Source organism: Triticum urartu, chromosome 4A (assembly GCF_056163025.1).
Source record: "Triticum urartu cultivar PI428250 chromosome 4A, HENAU_Tu73, whole genome shotgun sequence".
NCBI lineage: Eukaryota > Viridiplantae > Streptophyta > Magnoliopsida > Poales > Poaceae > Triticum > Triticum urartu.
The window spans coordinates 33,789,224-33,813,754 of NC_141876.1; the positions used below are offsets into that span (position 1 = coordinate 33,789,224).

At 46.3% G+C, this 24,531-nt stretch overlaps 1 protein-coding gene across 1 annotated transcript; it reads left to right on the forward strand.

Annotated features, from left to right (window-relative positions):
- Positions 1 to 6,107: 6,107 nt before the first annotated feature.
- LOC125550441 (glutamate decarboxylase 1-like) lies at positions 6,108 to 11,056 on the forward strand. Its single transcript, XM_048713438.2, has 6 exons — positions 6,108 to 6,390; positions 6,498 to 6,702; positions 9,123 to 9,323; positions 9,421 to 9,635; positions 9,756 to 10,062; positions 10,332 to 11,056. Exons 1-6 carry the CDS (start codon positions 6,299 to 6,301, stop codon positions 10,797 to 10,799), a joined length of 1,488 nt encoding a protein of 495 aa, XP_048569395.1. The 5' UTR covers positions 6,108 to 6,298; the 3' UTR covers positions 10,800 to 11,056.
- Positions 11,057 to 24,531: the final 13,475 nt, after the last annotated feature.

Genomic DNA, 24,531 nt, shown 5'->3' on the forward strand with positions numbered 1-24,531 from the left:
TGCAGATACTAAGTTTCCAGGTGTGGTTGAATTGACAACTCAGCTGCTAATACTTAAGAATATTCTTTGGCTCCCCTTGTGTCGAATCAATAAAATTTGGGTTGAATACTTTACCCTCAAAAACTGTTGCGATCCCCTATACTTGTGGGTTATCAGCGCGGCATCGTAGTGCGCCTGTGCCTGCCGGAACACCGACATAGGAGACGGTGCAGGCTCCTCCTCCTTTGCCATGGCGGCGTCGTAGTGCCCCTGCACCTGCTCCATGGTTAGGCCGGCATGCACAGGCGCGGGGTCTGGTGCCGTGTCGTCGTCGGAGACCTCGGGCGAGCTGGCTTGCATGTCGTGCTCGATCCTGCAGGCACGGCGGGTCTGCCAGACGGCTGCAAGGGTGACCACCTCATGCTTCTGCTTCGATGACATGCTCTCCCACATCACGCTTGAGCTTGCGGTCATGGTGGATTCACTGCAAGGGAGGAGCATGTGGAGCAGAAGTGTTGTGGAGTTTAGTGATATGTCTCCAACGTATCTATAATTTTTGATTGCTCCATGCTATATTATCTACTGTTTTGGACATTATTGGGCTTTATTACCCACTTTTATATTATTTTTGGGACTAACCTATTAACCGGAGGCCCAACCCAGAATTGCTGTTTTTTTGCCTGTTTTAGGGTTTCGAAGAAAAGGAATGTCAAACGGAGTCCAAACGGAAGGAAACCTTCGGGAACGTGATTTTCTCACTGAATACAACTCAGGAGACTTGGACCCTACGTCAAGCCTGCTAACAGGAGCCCACGAGGTAGGGGGCGCGCCTACCCCCCCCCCCCCCCAGGCGTGCCCTCCACCCTCGTGGGGCCCATGTTGCTCCACCGACGTACTTCTTCCTCCTATATATACCCACGTACCCCCAAACGATCAGAAGAGGAGCCAAAACCCTAATTCCACCGCCGTAACTTTCTGTATCCACGAGATCCCATCTTGGGGCCTGTTCCGGAGCTCCGCCGGAGGGGGCATCGATCACGGAGGGCTTCTACATCAACACCATAGCCTCTTCGATGAAGTGTGAGTAGTTTACTTCAGACCTACGGGTCCATAGTTAGTAGCTAGATGGCTTCTTCTCTCTTTTTGGATCTCAATACAATGTTCTCCCCCTCTCTTGTGGAGATCTATTCGATGTAATCTTCTTTTTGCGGTGTGTTTGTTGAGAACGATGAATTGTGGGTTTATGATCAAGTCTATCTATGAATAATATTTGAATCTTCTCTGAATTCTTTTATGTATGATTGGTTATTTTTGCAAGTCTCTTTGAATTATCAGTTTAGTTTGGCCTACTAGATTGATCTTTCTTGCAATGGGAGAAGTGCTTAGCTTTGGGTTCAATCTTGCGGTGTCCTTTCCCGGTGACAGTAAGGGCAGCAAGGCACATATTGTATTGTTGCCATCGAGGATAACAAGATGGGGTTTTCTTCATATTACATGAGTCTATCCATCTACATCATGTCATCTTGCTTAAGGCGTTACTCTGTTTTTAACTTAATACTCTAGATGCATGCTGGATAGCGGTCGATGAGTGGAGTAATTGTAGTAGATGCAGGCAGAGTCGGTCTACTTGTCTCGGACGTGATGCCTATATACATGATCATACCTAGATATTCTCATAACTATGCTCAATTTTGTCAATTGCTCAACAGTAATTTGTTCACCCTCCGTAGAATACTTATGCTCTCGAGAGAAGCCACTAGTGAAATCTATGGCCCCCGGGTCTATCTTTATCATATCAATCTCCTACTACTTAGTTATTTACTTTGCTATTTACTTTGCTTTTATTTTACTTTGCATCTTTATCATAAAAATACCAAAAATATTATCTTATCATATCTATCATATCTCACTCTCGTAAGTGGCCCTATAGGGATTGACAACCCCTATTTGCGTTGGTTGCGAGGATTTATTTGTTTTGTGCAGGTACGAGGGACTCGCGCGTAGCCTCCTACTAGATTGATACCTTGGTTCTCAAAAACTGAGGGAAATACTTACGCTACTTTGCTGCATCATCCCTTCCTCTTCGGGGAAAACCAACACAGTGCTAATAGAGGTAGCATTTAGCCGGGTGTGGCCGCTTTTAAATAGGAGATTTCGGTGAGGCCAAGCGTCCGGGTGCATCAATGCGCGGCGTCAGCATTGGTTCCTTGGCTGGCGAGCGTGCTTAATGGCGGCATACAGATGGACGGGCATTGAACGGGCGTGGTAGATATTCGTCCCATTCAGTACAGTAAATGTCACTCTGCCATTGAACAGGTGCAGACACTAGGGACGCGACACAGGAGGCGCTCTCGGCCGCCGTGCCGCTTCAATGTCGGCGCCAATGAAAGGTCACGTCTGCTCTGGGCCGGCGTCAGTGTGGAGCGGCCGATCTACAATGGCATGAATGCGGGTAACTGGCGCTAGGTGGGAACTCACATGGGTGAGGGATGAGGGTTTTCAATGGGCCAGGGTAGTCCAGAGCGGGTGTAACAGCGGTCCGGACGCCCGCAAAGTCCCCCTCATTTGTCTCCGGATTGTAGGAAAAGCGCGTTCGGATCGGCATGCTGACCCATACAGGATCACATTGGAATACATCCGGACGGTGTAGTCTGGATGTTTGAGGATGGTTTGAGGGTCGGTGTTGGAGATGCCCTAAAATCATTGGGATTACCAAAGTCTTCTTCCGCATGCATCCATTCACGGCGCACGGTGAGCATACCTTGATGCTGTCTCTATGCCTCCATCTCGGCTGAGCAAACTTTTATATACCCAGGAGTTTATAGAAACAATGGTTGTGAAGTCAACAATGAAGACTGGAGACGCTGACAACCACAATCTACGAAGCAAATCGCCGCCCTGGAGAATGTTTGTAAGGTCCTGTAGAAACTCCGAAGATCACAAACATCGTCAAATCTAGACAGATCCACCAAAAACCTCAGACCGAGCGGATCCCAAAAGATATGGGGGAGACATGACTTTGCACGCCCTTCGTAGGTGATAAGCACACCAACGACATGGGGAAAGGCAGGGAGAAAATTATTCATACACTTAGATAGAGTCATCGCCTCGACGCCCTAAACCAATCACAAAGACTCCCTAACAAAAATCTGGAAAAAATCATCCATGCAGTTGCACGATAGGTCCGTTATGATTACGAGCTCACCGCTGTCTAGGACTGTGCACCAACGACCTCTTCTTTGGTGACCTAGCTAGGCCAGGCCGCTATTGAAGATCACTGCACTGCATCCCTCTGGTCACTGCCAGCTTCACCAATGTCATTGTCGAGCACCGCCTGGCGCATATTCCTCGAACACAAATCTCTTCCTCATCTTACAGCCGCCATCCAAGCCTCCACAGAGGGCCGCCCTTGACAGGATCTCGCATTAGTGTCGGTGGCTTGCGGGTTTTGCTCGGCGATGAGAGGTAGGAAAGATTGGTGGAAGCTAGGTTTTTCTGGTCGCCAGCCGCCTCTCTAAACGAATCGTGTGGTCCAGTGGTTTGTCTCTACTGTTAAAGCGGAGTTGGGGATGTATGTTTGTGCTTTCAACCCCCCCTCCCCTCGACCTCACCTTCTCCATGTCTTGCATTAACCCAATCAAATCAAATTTTACCAAAATCTCAACTAAATCAGAACTACCCTTGCCTTCCCTTACTCATAGTCTCACACACAATCAAATCAAATCTTAGAAAAACCATAAATAAATCAAAACTTTCCTTCTCTTTCTCTGCACATAATCTTATCAAATCAACTCTTATCAAAATATACAATATGATGGATGTAAGATTTTTGGCAGACGTGATTGGCATTGACTGTTACAATGCACGTGCTATTAGCAAGTCTATATCTATACCAATATAAACAGAGCGAGTTGCGGAGATTCAATAAATCTCACCCATTCAACAACATTTATCCAACGTATACATTGCTGCAGTGTTTACCATTAAATATGTTTAGCACTGAACACATTTAGCATGATCCACTAATTAATATCATGCCTGATATCAATGTCAGCATTAATCAAGTAATTACATTCTGCCTAATATTAGCATGCAATTTATATATTGCATAATATTAATGGGCAATACAATTAATATTTTCTCGAATATTTTTATTGAAATGGAGGCAAAAGATTTCCCTCATATTTTAACTAAGAGAGGAATAGGGAGTTTGTCACAACACTCACACACAAAAGAAATTACTCTCCTGGTAATATGTGACCCAATTATTTTGCACCCGTGGTCACCCAAAGGCGAGCCTCCTCTTTGATGAAGTTAAGAAGGATCTTTGGCTGAACACTCTTGTTGCGGAAGACCCGTGCATTTCTTTTGTTACAGATGGTCCAACAGACAAGCATGGTCAGGGATGCCATGGCCTTCCAGTTCGCGTTGGAGGAGTCTGACCACTTGGTCCACCACTCCTTGACGGAGGTCTCAAGTTGCCAATCATCGGTGTTTATGTTCTCCGGGTCAAGCCAATTGCTAACCAAGTTCCAGATGCGCTTGGTGAAGCAACAATTTAAGAAAAGATGCATCCCAGATTCTTGCTCCCGCTTGCAAAGAGGACAAAGCCCACAGTTTGGCAATCCTCTCTTGGCGAGTCTATCTGCCGTCCAAAGTCTGTCTTGAGTGGCCAACCAAGCGAAGAACTTGACCTTCAGGGGGCTCAATATTTCCACATTGCATGTTCCAAGGGAGAGTAGAATGTTCCCATGAATTGGGCCTTATAAGCGGAGGCCACAGAATGTTGACCATCACTTGTGTGCTTCCAAACAATTTCATCATCGGCATGTGCATCAAGGTGGAAATCATGGATGGTCATCCACAAGGTCACAAATTGTCCGATGTGCTCGAAGGTGAAGTTGGCCGTCAACTTGACCTTAGAAACCCAAGCGTTGTCAAGAAGTGCATCCTTGATCTTCCAATTCTTTCTTGAAGAAGCCAAAAAAATTAGCGGGACAATGTCCTTGGGTTTATGGTTATTTATCCAAGGTGCATCCCAAAATGGCGTCTTCGCACCATTCCTAGTGGTAACAGTGGTTGAAGCATAGAAGAGGTTGAGGTCTTCCTCATCACAAAGGGTAGCCCATGCCAACCCAAAACTTTGTAGGCTCCGTCCACTCGTACCAAGGCCATCTGAGACGGAGATCTCTTGCGAATTTTGTTTAGTATGAACGTGCGTTGCACGCACACAATTACTAGTATGGTTAGGAGAGCAACACACTTTGGTGTTTCATAAATACGGAATACTCTTTCAGTAGGAAGCAAAGTTCTTGTTGACAACGGGACACTTGTGGTGAGTTCATCAATCTTCGGTCGAGTCTTTTAAAAATGCTCATAAGGATAGGATCAGAGTGCTAGCCCCTGCCTATTGAGGTCTAGTATTCCTGGCCTCGTGAGACCCTGCCATGGCCTTCCCTGGTCTGTTCGCTTCAGCCATTCCCAGCGCAATCTAAGTGCTAGTCCCTGCCTATTGACGTCTAGTATTCCAAGCCCTCCAAGTTGTTAGGGACGGCAAACTCTCAGCCAAGCAACTAAGCATTTACTTTCATGTATGTGACTAGATCCAACCCAAAAGAAAGCACGACAGACATTGTTCACCCGATTCAAAGCCCACTTAAGAGCATCTGCGATCAGCTGGTGATGCGTAGGCCTAGCACGAATCACGTTGTTCACAAGGACCAGTCTTCCTGGCCTCGTGACCAACCGCTTTTGCCAGCCCGGCAGAGAGGGAGCTTCACCTCCACCTTCGGAGGACAAATACCAGACACCGGAGCGCGCAGGCCCGAAGAGACAACATCAATCCTCCAAGTGTCGAAAAGAGCGTGACCGGACGGAACGGGAACAGAAACATCTTTGTCAAACCATGAATCCACGGTAACTAGACGACGAAGTCCAGTGGCGAACAGGAGCACGGTACGTGCACACCTGCGTCACATGTAAAAAAAAAATACATGTGTTTTTTTGAACGGTCACATGTACATGTTTTTTTTTTGAACGGGAGCTTCCCCTTCCCTTCGTCTAAAAGAAAGTGAAATATCTTCGCCTTCACCCGTCCCCTCGGCTCGATTATAAATATTCCGCCATTTTTGTCCCCCGGCCAGCACGGCGCACGCCATCCACTATACAATAGGAAACGCTCCCGCTTTCCTTGGTAACGGCTTGGCCCCGACCCCGCGTTGATCAACCACAAACCAGCGGCGAGCTCTAGTACTAGTGTACCACCGTCCCCCGATCGGATCGGCCGTCGTCCCCGCCGGCGAGCGAGCGAGCGATCAGGATGGTGCTCTCCCACGCCGCGTCGGCAGGGTCGTCCGATGACTCGGTGCACTCCACCTTCGCCTCCCGCTACGTCCGCGCCTCCCTGCCCAGGTACGTCCCTCCCTCCTACGTCCATGGATGGATCGATCATGGATGATTGGATGCTAGATTTGGCTTCGTCGTTCGTTGAACTGATGGATGGATGGATGGACGGGCAGGTTCCGGATGCCGGAGAACTCGATCCCGAAGGAGGCGGCGTACCAGATCATCAACGACGAGCTGATGCTGGACGGGAACCCGCGGCTGAACCTGGCGTCCTTCGTCACCACGTGGATGGAGCCCGAGTGCAACAAGCTCATGATGGACTCCATCAACAAGAACTACGTCGACATGGACGAGTACCCCGTCACCACCGAGCTCCAGGTATGCATACCATTTATTACTTACCTTGGCGTTACTTCGGTCCCCGGTTTTGCGAACCTGCTCTGACCGAGTCCCCTTGATTTGCAATCCATCGGGATCCCTTCCTTCTTCCGGTGGGCTTCCACTGCTCCATTTGGGATCATCCACTGATCCGGTATAGAAGTTTGAAAACTATGCACCGCCACCAGGAATGGTGATAAAAAACTGGTCGATGCGCGTTCGTATCTTGCCTCTACTCGCTCGAGCGACGATTATTATATGTACTACGAGCCCACTGTTTCCGGATTTTTATTTCTATGTACTCCCTCCGTTCGAAAATACTTGTATTAGAAATTTGTATCTAGAACTAGAACAAGTCTAGATATAACCATTTTTAAAACAAGTATTTCAGGGAATAGTATGTACGTATGGCCGCGTGTAAAGGAGATGAATTATGTAGCACAAAGGAAGGGAGTCCGGAACTCGTTTCCATTGCTCTCAAGTTTATGTAGGCCTCGTAGACGTCGCCGAAAGAAACAAAAGGTCGGTCAATTCGACACTTGGGTGTTCAGCAGTCGTGTCAGGCTAGCAGCAAGTGACAAAACCAGGAGATATACCCAGCCTTTAAAAAGAACAGAAAAAAAGAGACCAGACCATGTATTCATCGAGTTTTTGACAGATTTTAATTTTTCTGGCGGTGCGGTTGAACAGAACTCATGCCATGCACGTAGTAGTACTATTTTGTCCCGACACAAGATTCTCCTCTTTTTATTTTTTTGCGGGGGAGATGAGATTCTCCTCGAGATCAGGAGGCTCAGCATTTGCTCTCAAAAAGGAGGCTCAGCATTTCCGGGCGGTGCATCGGCTACCTTTTGCCCCCCGTTGTTTCAAACCAGGAACAAAATACAGTACTCCTCGAGATCGACGAGGATTAAGGTCACTTTTTTTTCAAAAATAAAAACGGATTAGGTAGTGCTACTATTGACTTATTTACAGTCTAGGTAGAATCATTCGAGTCTTGGCACTTGCAAAGGCCCAACACTATTATATATAACTAAAAAGAATAAACAATAATCTCCTCAACGGCGCGTCCCTGTCCATCCGTCTATATATCCTCTTGGTGCATGAACCTGAGTAGTGCACTAGAGAACAAACGGGGAGCAGAACGTGCGTGGTGTACATCTGTGCAGAACAAGGCATCTGGCCCCCGTCCCTGTCCTCCAACCCGCGACGCAACAATAGGAAAACGAGACGCTCCAAGGAAGGCGATCGAGCAAACCACGTTCACATACACACGCACACGGCGATAGCTCTGGTTCCTGGTTGTCTGTCGTCTTGTCGAGCCGCCCAACGATCGATCGAGAGGGGCAACGAGAAGAGTTCTACTCGCAAACCCAGGCAGCCCGAGATTTCGATTTCTCGGTGCTATCGCTGTACTGGTAGGCCGCCGAGCTAGGCGCTCGTGGCCGTGTGGAGGAGGTTAGGCCTGCAGGGGATGTAAACCGGAAATGTTTACTGACTTCTAAGGCTAAAGCAAATGAGTAATGATTCGATCTGGTTGCGCCCTTTCGGCACAGCGCCGCACTATTACTACGAGCTGCAGTGGTCTAATCATGTAAGCAGGCCTGCTATACTGCTAGACTCACCGGCAAAATCAAGGAGCGAAGGATTTTTCTTTTAAATGCAAAGGGTGGACCCTCGGTTCCTATTAATAGAAGAAATCGTCAGAGATTTCGCTACAAGGAGAAGAAGAAAATTGCGGAGTAGAACATTATAAAACTGAAGCACGCTTACAGTATAGAGTAAGCAATCCACATGCATGTGAGAACCAAGATGTTTGGATGCTGCCGCTGCTAGCCACGCAAAACCCTGTACGCCTGCCAAATAATTCATGGATGATTTCTCTGTCGGCGTCTTGCAAATAGTAGTTCGTATCCATCTATACCGGTACCCATGGCTCGGTCAACGCTAACTTTTTGGCTAGGCGTCTCAAGTCACCCATCCAAATGATCCCATACACTATTTTCTATTTTTCTGTTACGTACCACTGTAAGCTAGAAAAATCAGCGCATAACCATGTCAGTATAATCAATAAAAGCAAGTTCAGTCTTCACACGCTTCAAACTTTAGCGGCGAACAAGATCCCGTAAGCTCTCCTCACATAACGTGCTTCTTTCAGATTCGGAAGGGAGTACCAAAGAACAATCAGCTAGTAGATGCCAATTGCTAAGCAGGGAGTACATGTAGAAACGCCAAAACTAGATATACCATGTTGATGGAGGAAACTTTACTATTTCCTCTGATCCATATTAATCGTCGCTCATCCGCTTGTGTGATGATCGGAGGGGTTATTTGTTTTCTTTTCGGGATAAATCAGGTGTAGATATGGCAAGGTTAGTTGATCGATCATAACATGTCTTTTCTAAACTTTTGTTTTGCAGAACCGATGTGTGAACATGATCGCGCATCTGTTCAATGCTCCTCTTGGGGAGACGGAGACAGCCGTGGGGGTGGGCACCGTCGGCTCTTCGGAGGCCATCATGCTCGCCGGGCTGGCCTTCAAGAGGAGGTGGCAGAACAAGATGAAGGCCGCCGGCAAGCCCTGCGACAAGCCCAACATCGTCACCGGCGCAAACGTCCAAGTAATTAAGCACATCACAGTTTCCTTCATTAACGCTTACACTGTCAACTTTTTAACTGGACTGATTCGATGGGGTAAAAACCGTAAAATGGATGCAGGTTTGCTGGGAGAAGTTCGCACGCTACTTCGAGGTGGAGCTCAAGGAAGTGAAGCTGAGCGAGGGGTACTACGTGATGGACCCCGAGAAGGCCGTTGAGATGGTCGACGAGAACACCATCTGCGTCGCCGCCATCCTCGGCTCCACCCTCAACGGGGAGTTCGAGGACGTCAAGATGCTCAACGACCTCCTCGTCAAGAAGAACGAGGAGACAGGGTAATGCATGAATTCACTAAGCATCCTTGACCCTTCCACCGAGCTCCCACTGTATATATCACTCATCTAGATGGAGGTCTGCAGAAAATGTTGTAATGGGTTTTGGGGTTGAACGTGCAGCTGGGACACGCCGATCCACGTGGACGCGGCGAGCGGCGGCTTCATCGCGCCGTTCCTGTACCCTGAGCTGGAGTGGGACTTCCGGCTGCCCCTGGTGAAGAGCATCAACGTGAGCGGGCACAAGTACGGCCTCGTGTACGCCGGGATCGGGTGGTGCATCTGGAGGAGCAAGGAGGACCTGCCGGACGAGCTCATCTTCCACATCAACTACCTCGGCGCCGACCAGCCCACCTTCACCCTCAACTTCTCCAAGGGTTCCAGCCAGGTTATCGCACAGTACTACCAGCTGATCCGCCTTGGTTTTGAGGTACAGCTCGTCGATTTTGTCCGATTTTTTTTCACTTATAACAGTATTCTTGCTAAATTTTAGTTGACTGAGATTTGGCTATGTATTAATTGATGCTATATTCATAAGATATTACATTGAAATCCATGCAAAATTTTCTTTTTATTTTGTTTCTTTCTTTCTTACATGTCATCTCACTTGATCGAAACTTGAGAAACTCTCAATCGACTGAGACCTAGACACACCCTAACATCATTGTTGTGCTAACTGTATTTGGTATAATAATGCAGGGGTACAGGAACATCATGGACAACTGCCAGGAGAACGCGATGGTGCTCAAGGAGGGGCTGGAGCGCACGGGGCGGTTCAACATCGTGTCCAAGGACCAGGGCGTCCCGCTAGTGGCCTTCTCCCTCAAGGACAGCAGCCGACACGACGAGTTCGAGATCTCCGAGTTCCTGCGCCGCTTCGGCTGGATCGTGCCCGCCTACACCATGCCCCCCGACGCGCAGCACGTCACCGTGCTCCGCGTCGTCATCCGCGAGGACTTCAGCCGCACCTTCGCCGAGCGCCTCGTCATCGACATCGAGAAGGTGCTCCACGAGCTCGACGCGCTCCCGTCACGCAGCAGCGGACCCGCCCTGCAGCACCCCAACGGCGACACTGTGAGCGAGAAGGACCTGGCCAGGCAGCGCGAGGTGGTGTCCGTCTGGAAGAGGGCCGTCGCCGCCAGGAAGAAGACCCAGGGCGTCTGCTGAGCGGTGGCGATGCGCCTCTCACCATGCTCTGCCGCTCGATATTTATGGTTGTATTTCCTAATTTAAGCTGCTACTTCTCTTGCCCGTGATGATTTTTTAGAGGACGGAACTAATAGTTCTGGCTCCAATAGATCGATCGAGTAATACTTATGTCATGTATGTGTTGAACAACAGTACTGTACTTGCATATTTGTACCTAGCAGCAATCATGTCTTTATTTGGGTGCCTGATATTCGATCAAAATCGTTGTTTCTGCATAGGTTCGTTGTCGTAACTCTGGACCATGATGCTTTTTTAGGGGCACTCTGAACCATGATTCTGGTTGAATGCCATGATATGATGGAGCAGTTAACCTTCACAGACACGGTACGGTGGTAGTAACGGTGACATGTACCAGTATGCGGTACGAGGCGACGACCTCTGGGTGGACTTTCGGTATAAACCGGAAATTCAGTTTCTACCTTGCATTTACCGATTGTGCTCAGAATATCGCAGTGGCACCCTAAGAGGAGAGCTCTATGGATGCTTCCTTTGTATTTTGAACATTTCCTGAAAACACAAATATTTTTAAAACTTTTAATTTTTTTTAAATAAGAGCATTTTTTGAAACTCTGATCATTTTCTAAAAGCAAAGAATATTTATAATTCTAAAAAATTTTCGAAATTTCTAGGTATTTTAAATTTTTCTAAATATTTTCTTTTATAATTCTGAGCAATATTTGAAATATGACAATTTTTTTAAAAGAACAAACGAAAAAACAAAGGAAAAATTCATGAAGAAAATAACAAAACAACAAAGATATTTTTTTTAAAACCAGAACCTTCTAGAAGGTTCACCAAACCAAAAAAGCTAGGCAGAAAAGGTTCCAAAAACCGGAATTTTAGTAGCACCTATATTAGCTAATTGGCGACCCATCTAGGGTAGGAGAACCAAGGTCGCGGTAGTGCGCCACCTTTCGGCTTTTGGGCTGAAATGTTGTTTCACAACTGTCACAAAGAACATCTCCATGCTTGAAAAAGTGCACATGCTAGCCGAGCTTCAGTGAGGGGGATCCTATTCCACGCGCGGGTCGGATAATAGCATTCAAACACGCAACACAGCTCACGGTGATGGTCCGGTAAATCCGTCTGTTTCTACGTTATTTGCTTTTGTTTTCTACAGGGAAGTTTTTTTTCCCGCACTCAACCCTTTTTTCATTTTGTTTTCTTCCGGGTTTTATCGTTTCTCATATTCTTTTCTTACCTATTTTTATTTTATTTTAATTTTTGTGATTTTTTAAATTCATGAACATTTTCCAAATTCATGCAAACTTTTGAAATGTGAGACTTTTCTAAATTGAAGATTTTTTTTTGAAATCTCAAACATTTTTTAAATTTGAACATTTTTCTGAATTCATGAACACTTTTTGAAATCCGGAGCATTTTGTGCATTCAGGAACCTTTTTTGAAAACCAGGAACATGTTTTGAATTTGTGATTCTTTTGAAATTCGGGATCATTTTCAAATTCCTGAACAATATTTAATTTTATAATTTTTTGAGATGTAGGAACTTTTTTCAAATCTGTGATCTTTTTTAAAATTAACAACATTTTCCCAAACTGATGCACAATTTTTTAAATCTGGAAACATTTTTTGAAATCCATGAACATTTTCAAAATTTGTGAGTTTTTTTAAATATAGAAAAAATAATGTTTTCCTCACTCATGACAACAATAAGTACAGTTGCTCCGCTAACCGTATCTTGTGTTGGCGCAATACGACACAAAAATAACGTGATGAAGGGGTACATGAACATCATGGACAGCTGCCAGGAGAACGTGATGGTGCTCAAGGAGGGGCTGGAGCAGGCCGGTTAAACATCGTGTCCAAGGACAAGGGCGTTTCACTGGTGGCCTTCTCTCTCAAGGATAGCAGCCGGCACGACAAGTTCTAGATCTCTGAGTTCCCGCGCTGCTTCAGCTGGATCATGCCCTCCTACACCATGCCCCCGGACGCGCAACACGTCATCGTGCTCTACCCGTCATCGCAAGGAGAACCATTTTGCGCTGATAAATTCTTGACATTTTCTTTTATAATTCCGAGCAATGCTTGAAATATGAACAATTTTTTTAAACAAGGGGATAATAGCTTTCAAACACGCATGGTCCGGTTAATCCGTCTGTTTCTACGTTATTTGCTTTGTTCTATCCACCGGTTTTGGGGAAAGAATTTACCACACTCAACCATTTTTTCCATTTTATTTTCTTTTGGATTTTTCGGTTTCTCATTTTTTCAGTCCGGTTTTCAATTAATACCGAATCGACATTACATTTACCGATTGTGCTCAGAATATAGCAGTGGTACCATCTTATATAGTAAAAAAATCTGCGCCTTAGAGCAACTGTAGTAGAAAACCGTAAAACATGTAATTCTGTAAACACGGTATGACGACAGTAACGACGGCATGTACCAGTACCGTGGTACGAGGTTACGGGCAACGTGGTAGATGACGAGGAGAGCCATTGTGCGCTGGTAATTTCTTGACATTTTCTTTTATAATTCTGAGCAATGTTTCAAATATGAACAATTTTTTTAAACAAGAAACGAAACAACCAAAAAAACAGGAAAAAATCAATTAGAAAATAAAAAAATAACAAAGATAAAAAAATAATCGAAACTAAAATCTTCTAGAAGGTTCACAAAACCGAAAAAAGCTAGGCAGAAAAGGTTCCAAAAACCGGAATTTCAGTAGTACCTATATATTAGCTAATTTGTTACTGCTTGGATGGTTTCTAAAATTGATTTAACCAGCTCTCCTTCGTGCTGTTTAGCCTAGTTTTTTTTTAACGGACGCTCTAGTTGTTTTTCTATGGTTCTTTTCTATTGTTAGTCGGAGATGAGAATTGTTCATAGCAGATTCAGAAGAAGGCGCGTCCACGTGCATAACAGAGTTTCAGAGTCCAGTAGCAGCAGTCCACCCGCCGTTGGTTGGGCTGGATTACGATTGGTCAGACGGAGACCAGTCAAATCAAAGAAACAAAAAGGCCGTCAGGTGTGCATGCACATGTTTTACGGCCCAGAACACCTGGTTCAGGTAGCGGCCTGCTCAGTCACCTTCCTTCTACTACTTGAAAGTTTGTCTCAAAAAAAAACTTGAAAGTTTGTCTAAAAAAAAAAACTACTTGAAAGTTGAAACTGTGAGATAATAAAGGCAATAAAACCCTCATATACTCGAGTCACCTTCTACTGTTCTCAGACACAAAGTTAAAAACACGCGTGGGCCGAGCGCGCACATGCAGTCCTGTCGAAAAACACGTGAATATTCTCCGTGTCAAAAGAGCTCGTCGTTTGGTCAGGTGATCAGCACACGTTTACCTTTGCCAGTTACACTACACACGCCCAGTTCACAAGTTCCAAAGAAGAAGCGATCCAAGCCAGGGCGTTGCGTTTGCTTCTTTTACTCGATCGTGTGGAGCACGAGCCCGCGACTGCAGCCGAGGAAAGGATCGACGGTCGCTGTCGGCGCGCCGTTCGACTATATTAAACCAAACCATCCGCTCTTTTGCCCGGCCGATTCTTGTCCGTGGCGACGGGTGCGCACGGCCACCGATCGCCCTCCGTCTTTCTCCCCGATCGACTGCATGATCATGATGGCTACGCGTTCCTCCTCCGGCCCCCTCCATGCGGTGCGGTTCGCTCGCTTCGGTTCTACGGAAACCCCATGATCTCAGCTCGAGTACTCCATCTACGGAGGCGGTGACCCGCCTGGTGCGCGAAGGCGTCATCGGCGCACCACCGCCACCACCACCATTCTTTTCAGGTCTCACTCTCGCGGCTTTGTCGGGTCTTCTACGGGTTGCTCGCTCCGGCGGTCGCATGGGGATCACGCGGTCCCGTTTACTCGTTGTGACCGGAGTGGCCTGCTGATCACATAGAATAGAAAAACGGCTCCCAGGTGCTGGACTTCCTTCCAATCAGCACATGCTAGCTTTACGAATGAAACCAGGTGGAATCAACAGAATGGACTTGTATATATGTTGGAGGTTCCAAAATGTGTTTCCAATCTATCGATCCTTGTAAGAAAAGTAATACCGTAGCTAGTAAATCTGGAGCACCTTTTTTCTTTTTGCCCGAAGAGTAGCGGCTAATTTTTCCTCTCGTTCGCAAGTGTTGCTTTCTGCAAGATTTCAGTTAGTTTTCAGTGATCACCTTTACCTGACTGACTTCGGTTAGCAATTCACCGGCACTTTTAGCTGGGAGTGTTACTATCTTAACCGAGATACGTTAGGGCTGGCTAGTACGTACTCCCTCCGTTCCAAATTACTTATAATTTGGAACGGTTCCAAATTACTTATAATTTGGAACGGAGGGAGTAGCAGGCATCGCCAGGAAGAGCGGTCAGTTAGCTGGGTCGGATCAGACATCAACCTTTGCCAATTGCCGAGTGCTGGATTGGAGGGAAGGAAACATCTCATCTCAGTTGTGATTATTCAAATACAAGGATGCTCATGCATGGGCAGGGAAAGGAGGGAATGTGTAAACGTCTCCAAGTAGCTAGAGCACCACATATATATAGAGAGGTGCCATATCCCATCAGGCTAGGTACAACATGATCTCCTAAGCATGTATCTCTTTCAGCCGGGTGCGTGCGTGCGTGCAGCTGATCGATACCGGCCACACCTAATAAATTAAAAGTGTGTGAAAAGGCTTGCGGATTATTAGAAGCTAAAAGCCGTTGGGTTCCCATCACAAGACAGGTCAAACCGTGAACTAATTATGTAGTGCTAATAAGAACAAAACATTTCTTCAGGGGACAGGGGGGATGATAGCCGGTAACATGTCGCATCAAACTTTTACGTGCATACACTTTCACTTGTAAGTCTACAAGTACTACCTTTTAGAATCTTCCTAAGAAGAAATACACATGTCTAGCGTAAAACACCACCTTACTAATTAATTACAGAGTATGTATTGCCCGGCCGTTGCTTTATCTATAAAATGGACCAAAAACCTCGTCTGATAATCGCCAATATATACAAAGATTGGTTATTGCAATACTGTCAAGAGAAATGATCCACTTTGAATTGTTTATGTTTGCCATAGGCTCCACTTTGAGTTAGTTGGGGAACGAAAAGGAGTGAAGAAAGCTATACACCAAGCTCTGCCGATGTGCTCCCAAAAGCTAACCAAAGATTCTTCCAACCCTAGCTATCAGCCCATCTCCAATTGTCCATACAAAATCTGCTCATGCTTGCCACCAAAGTTAACTTGCGAGGAGGCGCAGCCGCAAAGCCTCAGATGCTTTAGTCCCCTCCTTGAAATATACATATTGCATCATTGCATATACCACACGTGTGTCTCTGGTTAGGTGAGTTAGGTACCACGTACAGCGCCCTTGCATACATGATATGCATGATAGTATTCCGGGAACGCATGCCGAGTTCGTTTCTTTGGCTTAGCTGCTTCTGCAATCTACGGTCATTTTCTGATGAGTTGAAATATACCTTCTGGTTCCAGCAAGATCGAGCTGATGGGGTGAGGGGCGTATGTCGATCATATCCCATCTGATGCTGATCATACGTAATAGACATCTGAGTAACTGACGCGAAAGCAAACTCAGATGATCAGTCTCACATACGTACACGGCTGCACCACATAGTAATCGGTCGAAATCATTTGGGCTGATGGGCTGGGAGAGATCAGAGATGCATAGCCTACGAAATAGTCGCGTTGGCCGTGATTATGCCTGCGTTCGTCGCACATTTACGGTGCTAGAATGGCGTTCGTCAAAATAGTTGTATGTATAGGTTCCCAAAGACAAATCTTGGGTGAATGAAGAAAGCCATGAGAAAGTTTTTCTGGCTAGGTGACGGTATTAAGAAAAAATACCATATGGTCAGATGGCTTGTAATTTGTAGACCCAAGAAAAAGGGAGGTTCGGTATAAAAGACCTAGAAAGATTTAAAGTGTACTTACTGTGTAAATGATGGTGGAATTTAGAAAACAAGGAAGGCTTGTTGCAGGATATAGTGAAAAGAAAATATAAGGTGATTAATGGCATCCAACAGATAAAGCACACTGCCGGGGATTCACCCATCTGGTTTGATCTTTTTAAAATTAAGAAATTCTATACAAAAGGCAGGAGCATGATTGTTAGAAATGGTGAACACACTGACGACTTCTTCTGGAGTGACGCATGGTGTGGAAATGGTCCTTTAAAAGACTAGTTTCGTGAGCTATTTCTGAAGAGGAGTACCACAACGATGTCTGAAGAAGAAAGCGGCACTCGTGAGCTTCGTCGACGGTGGTGACAAAGCGTGGAGCTTTCGCTCGGTCACTCCTCGGTGCCACTAGGACACCATGATGAGCGCGACGAGCACCAATCCCCGGATCTGGATCGGGGTGCCTCCACATCTAGAAGGCGCCCGAGCCACCCATCGCTATACCTCTTGTCGCCAACATGACCAAGAGATGCAGCCACTACCGATGCCATGGAGCCCGCCGAAGAACCCAACATGCGGACCACCTTCCAGGGCCACCGCCCGGCCTTCATACCCCGAGACAACGCCAACCGCCCGCTTCACAATGCACAAACCGCAACAAGTAAAGCCCCGCATCAGTCACCGAGCCAGGGTCATTAACGCCACCACCATAGGGGCGCCCACGCCTATAGCCCCCTCCAGCCCCGATGGACCAGGAGGGACATAACTTAGTGATTGCCGACGGCCATCGTCGAGAACAGCTCAGAGGACGCCAAGTGTTGGGGAACGCAACATGCAATTTCAAATAAAATCTATGATCACGCAAGATCTATCTGGGAGATGCATAGAAACGAGAGGGGGAGAGTGTGTCCACGTACCCTCGTAGACCGAAAGCGGAAGCGTTAGGTTAACGCGGTTGATGTAGTCGAACGTCTTCGCGATCCAACCGATCAAGTACCGAATGTATGACACCTCCGAGTTCAGCACACGTTCAGCTCGATGACGCCCTCGAACTCTTGATCCAGCAGAGGGTCGAGGGAGAGTTCCGTCAGCATGACGGCGTGGTGACGGTGATGGTGATGTGATCCGCGCAGGGCTTCGCCTAAGCACTACGACGCTATGATCGGAGGAGTAAACTGTGGAGGGAGGCACCGCACACGGCTAAAAGAACAATTGATGTCTTTTGGGGTGCCCTCTCGCCTCCATATAGAAGGGGAGGAGGAGGCGGCCGGCCAGGAGGGGGCGCGCCATGGGGGGGGGGTGTCCTACTAGGACTCCACTCCTAGTAGGATTCGCCCCCCCCCTTTCCTTTCTTCCACCGGAGGGAAAAGGAAGGAAAGGGAGAGGGAGAGGAAAGGGGGGCCGTGCCCCCTCCTCCTTGTCCTATTCGGACTCCCTAGGAGGGGGCGCGCGCCACCCTCCCCCCCTCCCGCGCGGGCTTCCCTCTCTCTCCCTTAGGCACATGTAGGCCCAATACTTCCCCGGGGGTTCCGGTAACCCCTCGGTACTCCGGTAAAATACCCGAACCATTCGAAACCATTCCGATGTCTGAATACTACCTTTCAATATATGAATCTTTACCTCTCGACCATTTCGAGACTCCTCTTCATGTCCGTGATCTCATTCGGAGCCCCGAACAAACTTCGGTCACCAAAACACATAACTCATAATACAAATCGTCATCGAACGTTAAGCGTGCGGACCCTACGGGTTCGAGAACTATGTAGACATGACCGAGACACATCTCTGGTCAACCAATAGCGGAACCTAGATGCTCATATTGGTTCCTACATATTCTACGAAGATCTTTATCGGTCAAACCGCAATAACAACATACGTTATTCCCTTTGTCATCGATATGTTACTTGCCCAAGATTCGATCGTCGGTATCATCATACCTAGTTCAATATCGTTACCGGTAAGTCTCTTTACTCGTTCCGTAATGCATCATCCCGCAACTAACTCATTAGTTACATTGCTTGCAAGGCTTATAGTGATGTGCATTACCGAGAGGGCCCAGAGATACTGTTGGCAATATGCCCTAGAGGCAATAATAAATTAGTTATTATTATATTTCCTTGTTCATGATAATCGTTTATTATCCATTCTAGAATTGTATTGATAGGAAACTCAGATACATGTGCGGATACATAGACAACACCATGTCCCTAGTAAGCCTCTAGTTGACTAGCTCGTTGATCAATAGATGGTTACAGTTTCCTGACCATGGACATTGGATGTCATTGATAACGGGATCACATCATTAGGAGAATGATGTGATGGACAAGACCCAATCCTAAGCATAGCACAAGATCGTGTAGTTCGTATGCTAAAGCTTTTCTAATGTCAAGTATCATTTCCTTAGACCATGAGATTGTGCAACTCCCGGATACCGTAGGAGTGCTTTGGGTGTGCCAAACGTCACAAGTAACTGGGTGGCTATAAAGGTACACTACAGGTATCTCCGAAAGTGTCTGTTGGGTTGGCACGAATCGAGACTGGGATTTGTCACTCCGTGTAAGCGGAGAGGTATCTCTGGGCCCACTCGGTAGGACATCATCATAATGTGCACAATGTGATCAAGGAGTTGATCACGGGATGATGTGTTACGGAACGAGTAAAAGAGACTTGCCAGTAACGAGATTGAACAAGGTATCGGGATACCGACGATCGAATCTCGGGCAAGTATCGTACCGATAGACAAAGGGAATTGTATACGGGATTGATTAAGTCCTTAACATCGTGGTTCATCCGATGAGATCATCGTGGAACATGTGGGAGCCAACATGGGTATCCAGATCCCGCTGTTGGTTATTGACCGAAGAACGTCTCGGTCATGTCTGCATGTCTCCCGAACCCGTAGGGTCTACACACTTAAGGTTCGATGACGCTAGGGTTATAAAGGAAGTTTGTATGTGGTTACCGAATGTTGTTCGGAGTCCCGGATGAGATCCCGGACGTCACGAGGAGTTCCGGAATGGTCCGGAGGTAAAGATTTATATATGGGAAGTCCTGTTTTGGTCACCGGAAAAGTTTCGGGGTTTATCGGTAACGTACCGGGACCACCGGGAGGGTCCCGGGGGTCCACCAAGTGGGGCCACCAGCCCCGGGGGGGCACATGGGCTGTAGGGAGTGCTCCTTGGCCTACATGGGCCAAGGGCACCAGCCCCACTAAGGCCCATGCGCCTAGAAGAGGAGAGGGGGCAAACCCTAAGGGCAGATGGGCCCTAAGGCCCATAGACCCTGCGCCTCCCTCTCCTTCCCCCTCTTGGCCGCCACCCCTTGGCCATCTAGGGCTGCCGCCCCCCTTAGGGGTGGGAACCCTAGAGGGGGTGCAGCCCCTTCCCTCCCCCTATATATATGAGGCCTAGGGCTGTCCATAAAATAGGCGATTCGATCTCTCGTTGGTGCAGCCCTGCATCTCTTCTTCTTCCTCTTCTGCGGTGCTTGGCGAAGCCCTGCAGGATAGCCACGCTCCTCCATCACCACCAAGCCGTTGTGCTGCTGCTAGATGGAGTCTTCCTCAACCTCTCCCTCTCTCCTTGCTGGATCAAGGCGTGGGAGACGTCACCGGGCTGTACGTGTGTTGAACGCGGAGGTGCCGTCCGTTCGGCACTTGGTCATCGGTGATTTGGATCACGATGAGTACGACTCCATCAACCCCGTTCACTTGAACGCTTCCGCTTAGCGATCTACAAGGGTATGTAGATGCACTCTCCTTCTCCTCGTTGCTAGTTTCTCCATAGATAGATCTTGGTGACACGTAGGAAAATTTTGAATTTATGCTACGTTCCCCAACAGTGGCATCATGAGCTAGGTCTATGCGTAGTTTCTATGCATAAGTAGAACACAAAGTAGTTGTGGGTGTTGATTTTGTTCAATATGCTTGCCGTTACTAGTCTTATCTTAATTCGGCGGCATCGTGGGATGAAGCGGCCCGGACCAACCTTACACGTATGCCTACGTGAGACCGGTTCCACCGACAAACATGCACTAGTTGCATAAGGTGGCTGGCGGGTGTCTGTCTCTCCCACTTTAGTCGGATCGGATTCGATGAAAAGGGTCCTTATGAAGGGTAAATAGCAATTGGCATATCACGTTGTGGTCTTTGCGTAGGTAAGAAACGTTCTTGCTAGAAACCCATAGCAGCCACGTGAAACATGCAAACAACAATTAGAGGACGTCTAACTTGTTTTTGCAGGGTATGCCATGTGATGTGATATGGCCAAAGGATGTGATGAATGATATATGTGATGTATGAGATTGATCATGTTCTTGTAATAGGAATCACGACTTGCATGTCGATGAGTATGACAACCGGCAGGAGCCATAGGAGTTGTCTTAATTTATTTATGACCTGCGTGTCAACATAAACGTCATGTATTTACTTTACTTTATTGCTAACTGTTAGCTGTAGTAGTAGAAGTAATAGATGACGTGACAACTTCAAGAAGACACGATGATGGAGATCATGATGATGGAGATCATGGTGTCATGCCGGTGACAAGATGATCATGGAGCCCCAAGATGGAGATCAAAGGAGCTATGTGATATTGGCCATATCATGTCACGTTTATTATTTGATTGCACGTGATGTTTATCATGTTTTGCATCTTGTTTACTTAGAACGACGGTAGTAAATAAGATGATCCCTCATAATAATTTCAAGAAGTGTTCCCCCTAACTGTGCACCGTTGCGACAGTTCGCTGTTTCAAAACACCACGTGATGATCGGGTGTTTTATTCAGACGTTCACATACAACGGGTGTAAGACAGATTTACACATGCAAACACTTAGGCTGACTTGACGAGCCTAGCATGTATAGACATGGCCTCGGAACACAGAAGACCGAAAGGTCGAGCATGAGTCGTATAGAAGATACGATCAACATGAAGATGTTCACCGATGTTGACTAGTCCGTCTCACGTGATGATCGGACACGGCCTAGTTGACTCAGATCATGTAATCACTTAGATGACTAGAGGGATGTCTATCCAAGTGGGAGTTCATAAGATGAACTTAATTATCCTGAACATAGTCAAAAGGTCTTCGCAAATTATGTCGTAGCTCGCGCTTCAGTTCTACTATTTAGATATGTTCCTAGAGAATTTAGTTGAAAGTTGATAGTAGCTATTATGCGGACTAGGTCCGTAAACTGAGGATTGTCCTCATTGCTTCATAGAAGGCTTATGTCCTTAATGCACCGCTCAGTGTGCTGAACCTCGAACGTCGTCTGTGGATGTTGTGAACATCTGACATACACGTTTTGATAACTACGTGATAGTTCAGTTAAATGGTTTAGAGTTGAGGCACCGAAGACGGTTTTGAAACGTCGCGAAACATATGAGATGTTTCGAGGGCTGAAATTGGGATTTCAGGCTCGTGCCCACGTCAAGAGGTATAAGACCTCCGATGATTTTCTTAGCCTGCAAACTAAGGAGAAAAGCTCAATTGTTGAGCTTGTGCTCAGATTGTCTGAGTACAACAATCATTCGAATCAAGTGGGAGTTAATCTTCCAGATGTGATAGTGATGTTTCTCCGAAGTCATTACCACCAAGCTGCTAGAGCTTCGTGATGAACTATAACATATCAGGGATAGATATGATGATCCTTGAAATACTCGCGATGTTTGACACCGCGAAAGTAGAAATCAAGAAGGAGCATCAATTGTTGATGGTTGGTGAAACCACTAGTTTCAAGAAGGGCAAGGGCAAGAAGGGATACTTCATGAAACGGCAAATCAGCTGCTGCTCTAGTGAAGAAACCCAAGGTTGAACCCAAACCCGAGACTAAGTGCTTCTGTAATAAGGGGAACAGCCACTGGAGCAGAATAACCCTAGATACTTGGTAGATAAAAAGGCTGGCAAGGTCGATAGAAGTATATTGGATATACATTGTGTTGATGTGTACTTTACTAGTACTCCTAGTAGCACCAGGGTATTAGATACCGGTTCGGTTGCTAAGTGTTAGTAACTCGAAATAAAAGCTACGGAATAAACGGAGACTAGCTAAAGGTGAGCTGACGATATGTGTTGGAAGTGTTTCCAAGGTTGATATGATCAAGCATCGCACGCTCCCTCTACCATCGAGATTGGTATTAAAACCTAAATAATTGTTATTTGGTGTTTGCATTGAGCATAGACATGATTGGATTATGTCTATCGCAGTACAGTTAAGGAGAATAATGGTTACTCTGTTTATTTGAATAATACCTTCAATGGTCTTGCACCTTAAATAAATGGTTTATTGAATCACGATCGTAGTGATACACATGTTCATGCCAAAAGATATAAGATAGTAATGATAGTACCACCTACTTGTGGCACTGCCACTTAAGTCATATCGGTATAAAACGCATGAAGAAGCTCCATATTGATGGATCTTTGGGCTCACTCGTTTTTGAAAGGTTTGAGACATGCGAACCATGTCTATTGGTGTATATGCATGAAGAAACTCCATGCAAATGGACCGTTTGAAGTCACTTGATTTTGAATCACTTGAGACATGCAAATCATACCACATGGGCAAGATGACTGAAAGCCTCGTTTTCAGTAAAATGGAACTAGAAAGCTACTTGCTGGAAGTAATACATTTTGATGTGTGCAGTCCAATGAGTGCTGAGGCATGTAGTGGATATCGTTATGTTCTTCACAGATGATTTGAGTAGATGTTGAGTATATTTACTTGATGAATCACGAGTCTGAATTATTGAAAGGTTCAAGTAATTTCAGTGTGAAGTTGAAAGATCGTCGTGACAAGAGGATAAAAGATCTATGATATGATCATAGAGATGAATATCTGAATTACGAGTTTGGCACAGAATTAAGACATTGTGGAAATTGTTTCACAACTAATACAGCCTGGAACACCATAGTGTGATGGTGTGTCCGAACATCATAACTGCACCCTATTGGATATGATGCATACCATGATGTCTCTTATCGAATTACCACGATAGTTTATGGGTTAGGCATTAGAGACAACCGCATTCACTTTAAACAGGGCACCACGTAATTCCGATGAGATGACACCGTATGAACTATGGTTTAGAGAAACCTAAGCTGTCATTTCTTAAAAGTTTGGGGCTGCGACGCTTATGTGAAAAAGTTTCAGGCTGATAAGCTCGAACCCAAAGCGGATAAATGCATCTTCATAGGACACCCAAAACAGTTGGGTATACCTCCTGTCTTAGATCCGAAAGCAATAAGGGATTGTTTCTAGAATCGGGTCCTTTCTCGAGGAAAAGTTTCTCTCGAAAGAATTGAGTGGGAGGATGGTGGAGACTTGATGAGGTTATTGAACCGTCTCTTCAACTAGTGTGTGGCAGGGCACAGGGAGTTGTTCCTGTGGCACCTACACCAATTGAAGTGGAAGCTTATGATAGTGATCATGAAACTTCGGATCAAGTCACTCCCAAACCTCGTAGGATGACAAGGATGCATACTACTTCAGAGTGGTAGGTAATCCTGTCTTGGAAGTCATGTTGCTAGACAACAATGAACCTACAAGCCATGGAGAAGCGATGGTGGGCCCGGATTCCGATAAATGGCTCGAGGCCATAAAATCCGAGAGAGGATCCATGTATGAAAACAAAGTGTAGACTTTGGAAGAACTACTTGATGGTCGTAAGGCTGTTAGGTACATATGGATTTTGAAAGGAAGACGGACAATGATGGTAAGTGTCACCATTAAGAAAGCTCGACTTGTCGTTAAGATGTTTTCCGACAAGTTCAAGGAGTTGACTGCGATGAGACTTTCTCACTCGTAGCG